This window comes from Daphnia magna, linkage group LG4, assembly GCF_020631705.1.
Source record: "Daphnia magna isolate NIES linkage group LG4, ASM2063170v1.1, whole genome shotgun sequence".
NCBI lineage: Eukaryota > Metazoa > Arthropoda > Branchiopoda > Diplostraca > Daphniidae > Daphnia > Daphnia magna.
Genome location: NC_059185.1, coordinates 6106516 through 6119069, shown reverse-complemented (window position 1 = coordinate 6119069; position 12554 = coordinate 6106516). Strand labels below are relative to the sequence as shown.

Genomic DNA, 12554 nt, shown 5'->3' with positions numbered 1-12554 from the left:
AGTAAGGAACTTGACGATGCAGTTTATACTTGGTTTTTTGGGGCAAACCATTGTCCATTTCACGTGCACATATTCAAGCTAGTGCGTTACGTTCAGGTGAAACTCGCGGGAGGGATGACCCAGAAATCGCTGCAAGTGATAATTTGCTACTAGGTTCGGAAGTGGATGAATTTTTTAATGCATGCGTTGCAGAAACCTCCATTTCAATCCGCCATTGTGATAGTCATCTAATTAGTCAGGGAGATATGGATGTCATGTCTGATCCCAAAACAGAATTTCGTTTTAATTTGTTAAAATATGCTTCTGAAGCAATAAGTATTCCTATTAATGACCCTGTTTTGCTTGAACTTGCCAAACAGTAGCGTGACCATATTCTAAATGTTTAAATTTCTTTTGCTCTGTTTGTTTTATCATTTTATATTGTTTCTAATAGTCTTATTTCTATTTTATTCTACAACTTTAATATTTCCCACTGGTTTTTAGTACAAATATAAAAAAATTTACTTCAACACAAGTGATAATAAGATTCAGTTATCACCTTCTACTTACTACTAATTCATTTGACCAGTTATGCGATCATCCACTTATACGACCGCCGCACCAAGTGGTCGTATAAGTGGGCCGGTACTGTACATACAGTCTTGAGTGAAAGTATCTTTCACAGCTGGTTTTTTTTCAAAATTATTTTAGCGTGGTTTGTCTACTACCATACCCTAGTTCTATTGAAAATTGGCGCTAAAAAAAATTCCTCCATTCCTTTATTTTAGCAATGCTGATTTGTTATGGTAGTAAACAAACACGTAAAAGAATGATGGAAAAGCAACTATGAAAGATACTTTCACCCACGACTGAATTCTAGGGTTTTTTAAAATACGCTTTTCATTTTAAATTTTCAAATGATAGAAAATTCGATTTAATGTATTTCGCTAATTCTAAGGCGCATTTTTGCGCAAAAAATTCAGTTAGTGAAGTTTAGTATTAAAAAACCCATTTTTGCGTGAATTTGTATTTTAAATTCACTTCAGCTGAATTTTCAAATTGAAGTGTGACACATTTTGTTTAACTCACAAAAATGGAGAATCTTGGAAGCGTTAAGTTCAAGTTCTTAATGTTTGGGACAGGTTGTGTGACAAACATTTTTAGCCGCACGATATCATCAAAGGAACTTTTGAATGATATTCAATTCCAAAATGCTTTCTTGGTAAGTTATAAGCGTTTTTGCCATGTTAATTGTATTACATTAATTCTCTTATTTCTCTTTAGCCATTCTCATTTCATTTGATCATTGATTATGGTCTCATTCGTTTCCATTTCGAATCAAAATGGTACCTTGATATTTCTTTTTCTAAACTGAAATCCAGTGTACACAGCAGAAAATAAAGCCACACACTCCACATTTCGCAAATCGCCCCGTTTCCTCCGTGGATCAGCTGATAGTTATTGGGGGGCCAGCGCCACCAGTGTTTAATATTTAAAAATTCCTATTTTCCTTCTTGTTACAAGTGGCCCTTTCCCAATCAAGACACGTAGGTGGCGCTCTTTGCGCTAAAATCTAAAGTGTTTCTGCTATTCTTTGTTTGTTCCCCTCACCACATCACCAGGAAAAATAAAGTTGGGGGGACTAGCCGTGCACGGCAACTTGTACATGTTGAAAAGCTTCTTTTCTTATTAAAAAATTGGAAGGAGTATTAAAAAGTGTATCTGTAATGCTCAAGAAGTCCCAGATACTTCCGCGTGGTGGCTCTTAGATCGGATTTAATTTCGGTACAGCCTCTTAAGGGACTACCTCTGGTTACGGTTACGGTTACGGTTACGGTTACGGTTTAGCAGCCGTAAACAACCCTGCCAAAATATAGCTTTTGAATTTAAAATCGCCTATTTTGACACATTTCGTCTGCTGGTTAGCTTATACTTGTCGTCTGCAACAATGTTTGGGTTTTTCTTTACAACGATGATTAAACGAATTAATTTGTAAAATTAAATTACTGACATTAGTAACAATTGTGATGTATAGCTGAAGATGCAAGAAATTCTATTATAAGAATTTAATCTTTAAACTAGCAATCGTTTTCTTTTATTAGTGACTGTGTTCTGAAGCTAATTTAGAACAATAGAAAAAAAGAAAAATTTATGAAATGACTATTAGTTAGTACCGGAAGTTCTAAAGTATCTCAAAAAATGTAGAATATAGTTTTCTACTTTTTAGTAAAAATTTCATTTAAATGCGTAACCCAAATACTGAGAAATCGTCATTTTGATTTGACAACGAGACTTTTCTTACGGTAAAACACACGTTTCAACTGACTCGACGCCCTGTTTCAATTGCCCCGAACTCTTTGCAATTGAAACCTTTGAAGCACCCGTTTGTTTTTGTTTTTGTTTACATATTACGTCTATTTAGCTGTGCCAAACCCCCATAAAATAATTATTTTTGTGTAGCTTAGATAACTATCTACAAATAAACGATTTTTTTTTTTTATCTTTCTTTGACAAATTTTTTACTCGGGGGGTGCAAAAATAAGGTTTTATTGCTCCAACCACCCCCACTCTCATGCATATGGCCCCTTCAGGTAAGGGAGTTCACTGCTTGGCGTTAACTTTTTGGTCAATATAGATGGATATTTAATTGAATATTTAAATTACAACTTCCGACCTTCGCCTTTAGCATCGAGTTCCTGTATCCGTTTTCAGAAGAGCCATTCTGAAGGTGGAGAGAGTTTTATCTAGCAATTGTTTAATTGCTATGTATCAAATTAGCAGATGTTTTGACAGCTGCAAGATGAAGTGTTCGAAAGTCAAATATTGCTCGTTAGCTTTTGCAACAATTTGCTACAACCATATCTACTCCTAAAAAACCCCTTAGTTTAATACCCTCGGAGTGTGCAGACAAGGTGTATAGATCAGGGTTCAAACCTAGACATGAAAGTATTTTGAAAATTATTTTTCAACGCAAATCCTGACACTCAATAAAACCTCCACAAGTTTCGAAACATATTTTCGTTCCATATGTAAATTTTCATTATTTGTCCAGTAGACCAAACTACTCATAGGCTAAGTGAAACGAATTAAACAGCTCGAAGTAACAAAATAAGTATAATCTACACGCAAATCCTTATCTGGGAATGAAAAAATCAACGCAAAAAAATTTTAAAAAGCATTTACCATAATTGCGTATCAAAACCTTTAGCAGTTACGAAAACCTGGAAGGCCTTTTGTAAGAAATAATTTTTAAAATCAAATAATCATTATCATGATCATTAACCCTAATATAAACCACAACACAACTACAATATCAGCATGAACGCTCTAACTGTCGTCTAATTTAATGAGTATACCCACAAGAAAATGCAAAAATACTGAAAATCCAGTGACTGCATCGGAATCCGTAACCTTCTCCGAGAAATAAAATGAAGCTGAATTCAGTTGTTGGCTGTCATCCCTTCTGAATCACACAAGAAATACGTTGCAAAAATGCAATTATGCTTCTTATTTCTTCACACTTCAAATTCAAATCTTAATATTTTGCGCAAAATTTCGAGCAAACGATCGAATTTGCTTCCAAGCTTCCAAATATGACTATAGGGGAGGGTGGGGCTAGTTGGTACAATTTTTTTAATTTCTTCTCTGGTTTCTCTTATTTTCCATATTTTGACACCCAAAAAATTGTAAAAGAAAGCTCAGATAACCAGCTTTCTCGTGCTATTTTTTAATTTGATCTACGTTGAAGAATTTATATCGAAATCAACGTTCAAAAAGCTAAAAAAAAATTGCCTACATGCCCCACTAACGGGGTAAGTTGGCAGTGGTAGTGGGGTAAGTTGGCCCCATGTATTTCAAATACGGATTTCAGTGAAATGTTGATGTTGTAAACAAACTAGAATAAAATTACAATAAACAAAAATCCTATAGTTATTTTAGAGTGGGAAACTCAGAGATAAGTTGTGATAACTTACATAAAGATTAAATAGCCTTAAATGCAAAAAATAAAAAATAATGTACATAATTCAGGCAAACATTTCACAGGTGAACATCGTATAAAGTGAAACACCTAAAATGTGCCAAATTTTGGCCTCTAATGCATACCACTGTTCACCATAAGTCATATCTAGCAAAAATTCGACTTACAATTCCCTGACATTTGGACAGGCCATGTACTATACATATGCATGTATAATGCCTATGGGTCATTCCACGCCAAAACATCCAGAGCTCGTTGCGACCATCTCACGGATTTTGATAATTTTTGGTGGGTGGGTTCTTTATAGTTAGAAAATAAGGTATGCCAAAGGATTTTACCCAAATATTATTCGTTCGGATGATATTTGGGTTCAAAGTTTCGATTTTTTCAAAAAAGTCGAAAATTGGGTATTGAGCGCAATAATTTTTAAAACCGATTTAAACAAAAGAATCAATTTTTTTTATGACTAGAATATAAAAAGGGTATAGAAAGCTTAATTTTAAGACCATTGCGACCTTTATCAGAAGTTATTATCCCCCCAACGTCATCAGTTTAAAAAAATGATTTTTTGACAACTTTCATAAGCTTTTTGAGGGTCTTAAAATCGTTGTAGGTGTATGATTTTTCTACCAAGTATAGTTCATGGTAAAGACATTTGACTGTCAAAAAATAAATAGTTTATCTTTTATACAAAAAAAGATATTAATCTTTAAAGTTAGGAAAAACCCCAATTTTGACGAAAATAGGTCTTTTTCAAAAAATTATATCTCGAAACTGTAATTTTTTTTTAAATGAAACTTATAGATAGTATTGCTCATTATGTCTTCTAAAACATATCAAAAAATTCGAAAGGTATTATTTTTTGTTCTCAAGATATTTTTATTTTAGTCGGTGACATTTGAAAGTGATTTTATTTCGACTTTGTATTCTAAATATCTGGCAACAACTAATGTTGACATTTAAATCAGAAAAGAATCATAGTTGATGAGATGACAAAATGTTTAACTTGGCTTACACAATATTTATGCATTTTTATACGACTGCAGCGTCTTATGGAGAAACCATCTTCTTCACGTTAAAAATTAAGTTTTTATAACTATAATTTAGATTTCTCCCCTTTCTTCCTAGCAGTGGGTAACTGGGTACCCTATTCATCTTTTAATTTTCCAATATTTTTTTCTAGCTCCAGTTCTATCTACTTTATTTTTATTTTATTTTTGTTTGTAAGTTGCTCGTCTCTTTTAGCCGAAGAATTTCGTTTGCTGCCAGAAATTCGTCTGCTACAAGGGGATGAACAACAAACCATTCACAAACAATAGCTAAATAAAAATAAACCAGATAGAATTAGGGCTAGAAAAAAAATTGGGAAATGAAAAAATGAATAGGGTACCCTCTGCTAGGAAGAAAAGGGGGAAAATCTTAATTATATTTATGAAAACTTATTTTTTAACATGAAGAAGTTGGTTTCTCCATAAGACGCTGCAGCCGCAGCAGACCAACTTGGACACAAATGAGATTTTCGCATTTGTGGAGAACGTGCAACGTAGGATGTTTTACTGCTCTATTGAGAAAAAAAAAGACTCTTGGTGTGGGAAACCGATACACAATAGTTATAATGGTTGCTTCACGATTGAAAAATAAAATAATAATATTTGAAAAAAATGGGCTTATGAATACTCTATATGAATATATAGAGTAGAAAAAAAATTGATTTCTAAAGAATTCGAATTGTATATGTCACTAATCTCCACCTGAATATCAATTTTCTATCGCTTTCAAATGTCACCGACTAAAATAAAAATATCTTGAGAACAAAAAATAATACCATTCTAATTTTTTTATATGTTTTAGAAGACATTATAAGCAATAGTATCTATAAGTTTCATATAAAACAAAAATTATAGTTTCGAGATAAAATTTTTTGAAAAAGACCAATTTTCGTCAAAATTGGGGTTTTTCCTAACTTTAAAGATTAATATCTTTTTTTGTATAAAAGATAAACTATTTATTTTTTGACAGTCAAATGTCTTTACCATGAACTATACTTGGTAGAAAAATCATACACCTACAACGATTTTAAGACCCTCAAAAAGCTTATGAAATTTGTCAAAAACTCATTTTTTTTAACTGATGACATTGGGGGGATAATAACTTCTAATAAAAGTCGCAATGGTCTTAAAATTAAGTTTTCTATACCCTTTTTATATTCTAATCATAAAAAAAATTGATTCTTTTGTTTAAATTGGTTTTAAAAATTATTGCGCTCAATACCCAATTTTCGACTTTTTTGAAAAAATCGAAACTTTGGACCCCTATATCATCCGAACGAATAATATTTGGATAAAATCCTTTGGCATACCTTATTTTCTAACTATAAAGAACCCACCCACCAAAAATTATCAAAATCCGTGAGATGTCGCAACGAGCTCTGGATGTTTTGGCGTGGAATGACCCCTATGCCGACATGCCCCATCTTGCAATGTATCAACTTGCCCCAACCCGGGGTTTATTCAAATACAAATTTTTATTACTCCTTTATAATTGATTAAAACAAATCCATTGTTACAGTTCAATAGAGGACACAATTTTCTATAAAACTAATATTTTTTAAAAATTATATGCATACCAAGAAAAGATAAAATTGATGAATACCAAGCACGCAACTATTGTGGATTTGACGCAAAAAATTTCGTTATTTTCTATTTCCTAAACTATTTGGGATAAATTTATAAAACTTTGCACAAATGTGCGCACAATAAACATCTTTGACTACGAATTATTTCAATAAAACCTCTTTCACACAATTCTTCTAAATTAGGAATTGCAAACTTGCCCTCCTGCCAACTAGCCCCACTCTCCCCTACAACTAATTTATTATTCATGTGAAAATACGGAGATGGCGCTTTTATAAGAATCTCATAAGTAATAAAGGTTCCATGTTTATTTACGATGACTTAATATTGTAACGATTATAACGTAGAGGTGACGCATGTATAGCCTACGGGGAATAACCCAAGATTGTCGTTTGCGGAATAGTCCAGTCGGAATAGCATTTTAACCCAAAACAAATTGCAAAGTTTTGTTTTCTACATGAGCTTTATTAATATTAATCTTGGCAATGTTCTCCTAAAACCCTCCCTCGAAATTTTAATATTTAGTATGATTAATTTCAATTATAAAATATGTGTATTTTTGTATTGTAATTTAGTCTAATGAAATACAAAAAAATATAAATTTTAAAAAATGACTTCTATACGGATACGGCTATGAGAAAATTTCAGGAAATATGGGCTGTATATAAAATCTAATAACTTTAAAACTAATTCCCCCTCCCAAAAATCTTTTACTGGGTTTGTAGAAGAGAATTAGCTCTTTAATATAAGACAAAAACGGAAGAGGAGGGGATTATAGATAACTAACGGCAGCGATTTTCGCTAAAGCCGTTTCCCCGTAAGCTCTGTGTTAAACACGGAAGCGGTTTTTGGGTAGTAAAAAGGGAGACGGAACTCATTTTTCGTGTGGTGTTTCATCATTTTACAAGTTAGGGAAATAAAATTTGGCATGCATGTAGACCAATTAGTATCAAACAAAGTTCATTTTTTAAAATTTCTATTTTTTTGTATTTCATTAGACTAAATTACAATACAAAAATACACATATTTTATAATTGAAATTAATCATACTAAATATTAAAATTTCGAGGGAGGGTTTTAGGAGAACATTGCCAAGATTAATATTAATAAAGCTCATGTAGAAAACAAAACTTTGCAATTTGTTTTAGGTTAGATAGGCATTTTGGGCTATTCCGACTGGACTAGAACGAAACCTGGCCAGGGTCATTCCTCAGAAGGCCTTGAAGTAGTTTTCCTTTTTTATTTTACCCAGATTCCACTTACCTATCCATTACTGTGACTCTGATGTTAACTTTTACCTAGAACCGTCAACCATTAAGAATACCCAGAATTTACCTTTCGATCATTAGTAGGACTCAGAGCAGTAACCTAAGTTAGTTAGTTTTTCGATTCTTCGGTTAGTGGTGCTCGTGTGTGATACTCCATTTTTCTCTGTGTTTAGACTTAATGCTATCGATCTACTGGACGTGTTTTCGCCAGTGGTGGCAGAACAGCAAATTTCCTGCTTCGTTTTAGGCAGCCACTAACCGTGCCACCATTATTGGTGATTATTTATCGGTGTTAATCGTATTCGTGATAGAATCATAGAATTATCGGTGCTGAATTGGTTGTTCCTGAATTGCCCATGACAATTTCAAATAATGGACCATTTTATTTAATATAACTACATATACTTGTTTCATTTTTACTTCGATAAATATAATGAAACCAAAATCTAACCATTACTTTACAACAATTAAAAATGCTGAGCAAAAATTTTGTTACAAGCAATGCCAGCAAACCCCAAAACTATAATTACCTAGGCGTTTGACCAAAGTTTAAGGTTTACGATGGCCGCGAATTAGTTTTTACCACAAACTGCAATCGTTAGTGAGACACCATGCTTTTCGTTTTCAACATCTTCTCTATCCACATTGTGGCTGTTATATCGAGATGCCCGTAAATATGAGACAATGTGATATGCTTACGTGGATTACATATTCCCTGAAGAATTGAACGAGCCGTGGATTCAGCAGCAGCTAAGAGCTCCTTTGAACTGATGCGACAATTGGTGGATGATTGTTGAAAATCGCCGTCTGAAGAAAATTTCACATCTTCCTGTTGGGTGCGCAAGTGCCCCAAATGCGATATATTACCAAGTGCTACACTGAATGTTAAAAGAGACTTCAACAGATACGCATAAAAACTTGCTTTGAAAATCTGAATCATATTTTGTTATTGCAAAGACACTTTCAATAGTAAACCGACGACTAAGCTTCGCTTCCGTTTAAAGCAAACTGAGCACTTCACAATCGATTTCACGAGCAAGACACGTCAAATTCTCTAGTCCATGAGCTTTATATCTTGTTTGTATTTTTTGTCTATTTACACTTTTTATACTTTTGTTTTCGTTTTTAGTCTTGAAATACTGTAAATTCACGAAATTGCTGCTATAGTTCAATTTGTGCGTCTCCAACACACTATTGGGTCTTGTGCATTCGTGCTATTTGTAGCAGCAGAACCTGATCCGTCCATGCGTACTTTAGAATGACTTTTGAAGCTAAGGCCACAATCATACGACTACGTTCCAATCCTACGCATATCACGCCCGGGTTATCCAACGCCACACAAATGTTTCAATAGTACCAAATTTTGTCTTGACTCCAAGTATGATGAAAGTAGGCCAACACGTGGTAACAATTCAATTTATTTCTGCTTTTCTATAAATATCCTCAGCGTTTTCCTTGGCTCTACCCCAGAAAACTGGCTTCTTCAACAAGGCTAGGCAGACTACTTGGTATATCGCTCTGCATAAAAATCACCGCGCCGTTCCTGAATTATAATGACATTTTGAGACGAGACCTAGATACAGGAAAAGCCTTCAAAACATGAAAAGGAATGGTTGTGTCATATTTAAAGCCTCCTTTAAAAACAGGTTTGAGAAAACCATCACGTTCAACCAAACTTTTACAACTTCTGAAATTTAAAAAGAACAAAATAAGAAGACTAATATTGATATACATTTTCGTAAAGTATTGGTATCATTAATGTACAGCAGGTTACTGAAAGCTACTGTCAATTTGTTCCAAAATGATTTACAAATGCTTTAGACGTATTATGCAAAAGGAATATTAGCAGCGCGGCAAGTCCGTGACAAAGTGAGAAAGACGGCAAAGGCTGGCAGGGGTCGCAGTCGGTCGCACTCAACATATTCAGAGTTGGCTACCACTTCATCACCCGCAAATAACTTTCAAATTTCATGAGTATTTTGCTTTCTTAAAAATAGCTTTTTCGGTTTGCTAGTTTCTAACTAAAATAAAACTCTAATCGGGATCCAATTGGTGTTGACTATTGCAGTCACGCATGAGAAGCATTTTCTGTTGTTTTCATTTTCCAGCAAACCACAAATCGTACTACTTTTTCATATTGTTATAAAAATCGCTAAACAACTTAGAAAATTTTTTAACCAACAAAAATCAGTTATGGGCATAAATTTTTACATTAATATATGAAAATTACATTGTGATATTTTTTATTTAAAGAAGTGTCTAAAATTATCTTAAGCATATAAAAAAAAAAGAAAATGCCCGAACGAAGGGCTCAAAGTTTTCGATTTTTTTTCCCTTCCTCCGACTAGTAGGGGAGGGTGGGGCTAGTTGGTACAATTTTTTTAATTTCTTCTCTGGTTTCTTTAATTTTTCATATTTTGACACCCAAAAAATTTTAAAAGAAAGCTCAGATAACCAGCTTTCTCGTGCAATTTTTTTATTTGGTCTACGTTGAAGAATTCATATCGAAATCATCGTTCAAAAAGCTAAAAAAAATTTGCCTACATGCCCCACTAACGGGGTAAGTTGGCAGTGGTAGTGGGGTAAGTTGGCCCCATGTATTTCAAATACGGATTTCAGTGAAATTTTGATGTTGTAAACAAACTAGAATAACATTACAATAAACAAAAATCCTATAGTTATTTTAGAGTGGGAAACTCAGAAATAAGTTGTGATAACTTACATAAAGATAAATAGCCTTAAATGCAAAAAATAAAAAAATAATATACATAATTCAGGCAAACATTTCACAGATGAACATCGTATAAAGTGAAACACCTAAAATGTGCCAAAGTTTGACCTCTAATGCATACCACTGTTCACCATAAGTCATATCTAGCAAAAATTCGACTTACAATTCCCTGACATTTTGACAGGCCATGTACTATACATATGCATGTATAATGCCTATGCCGACATGCCCCATGTTGCAATGTATCAACTTGCCCCAACCCGGGGTTTATTCAAATAAAAATTTTTATTACTCCTTTATAATTGATTAAAACAAATTCATTGCTACAGTTCAATAGAGGACACAATTTTCTATAAAACTATTATTTTTTAAAAATTATATGCATGCCAAGAAAGGGTAAAATTGATGAATACCAAGCACGCAACTATTGTGGATTTGACGCAAAAAATTTCGTTATTTTCTATTTCCTAAACTATTTGGGATAAATTGATAAAACTTTGCACAAATGTGCGCACGATAAACATCTTTGACCATGAATTATTTCAATAAAACCTCTTTCACACAATTCTTTTAAATTAGGAATTGCAAACTTGCCCTCCTGCCAACTAGCCCCACTCTCCCCTACACGCAATTTAAATAATTATTATTGGGAAAGATATAAATCCAAAATATTCAAATTTAGGGTCAATGAAGAGCCTTTAATGAGGGCTATCCATTTCTGCAAAATTTGTAAAAGAATTTTTATAACAAATCATTTTGAAAAATAACGAATTTTTTCGTCATGGTAATTGGGTCGAGCATATCTCTTGAGCGCAAAAACTCCGAAAAAGTTTTGTTCTCAACTTTTTGTTTATGAAATTTCTTTACACATTTTACAGAAATAGGTAGCTCTTGTCAAGATTTATTCATTGCATCAAAATTTTTGTATTACGGACTAGCTAGCTATTCAATGAGTATTATAATTATTTTTATTTTTTCATGAAATAAGCCTACCCGCCAAACTTTAAAACGGTGACGTCAGTGAGATAGGGAAAAAGTCCCGTTCTTTTAGTTAAGTTAGTCCATGGACTCCATGCGGGGGATTGTCGACTCGTCATTTGGGTGTACGAATTTAAAAATAAAAATCTATTTTTTCATATTTTTTCTATTTTTTCATACCTTTTTGTATTTTTTCATGTTTTGTTTTACATTTTTTCATATTTTTTTACATTTTTTCATATTTTCCAGATTTGCTAAATTTTGTGAGATTTTTTTAGATTTTTTTTTTGCATATTTTTCATGCTTTCTTACCAAAAAACTAACTCTATTAACCCTAAATAATTAAAAATGTACATTTTCTTCAGCAAATGAAGCCAAAAATTTAATTCACTGTAAAATAAAAGCAAATAAGTGCCGGGGCTTGAACTTCATAACCCCAGATTCTCTATCCCATGTCCTTATTGCCTTAGCAGTATAGCTACCACTTTCGATAAAATGTAATAGCGGGATAACAGAAAATGTTAATCATTATGCAAATAAAAAAATAAAAAAAAGAACAAAAAAAAAAAAGAATAACGAATAAAAATTTCAAATATAAATTTTTTGACTCCTAAACCGACATTGACGGTTCGTCAATAAAAATGATTGTGGGGCGCCCTGGTTTACCCAAAAACCTGACCCAACCACAAAAAATTTTCAAAAATCAATTCTTGAATGCGAGATAAGCTTTGATGTAATGTTATTGTTGACCTGTGCCATCGATACCTGTTACAGTTGGAAGGCATATGTTGGGTCCACATCAAAATTCTGTCAAAGAAACAAATTTTTTGGCGTAAATCTGATTTTACGGTATGGATCTTCTATTTTACCTATTTCCGTCAGGATCATAACTGCGCCCTATGAGAATTTCAATATACTAAGTATAACTATTCCGGATTTATAATTTTTATAAATATTTAGATTTTTTTATATTTTCATATTTTTTC

General features: G+C 33.0%; 1 protein-coding gene across 4 annotated transcripts in view; it reads right to left on the bottom strand.

Moving 5' to 3' along the window:
• The window catches only part of LOC116922116, a 39048-nt gene extending 30249 nt beyond the window's left edge, over window positions 1–8799 (bottom strand). For 3 of the 4 annotated variants that reach the window (XM_045173218.1, XM_045173216.1, XM_045173217.1), the window contains exon 1: window positions 8559–8799. In XM_045173218.1, coding sequence (XP_045029153.1) covers window positions 8559–8799 — 241 coding nt within the window. The remainder of the gene's footprint in view (window positions 1–8558) is intronic. The other variant, XM_045173219.1, reaches the window with a different exon arrangement.
• Between the last annotated feature and the right edge of the window lie 3755 nt (window positions 8800–12554).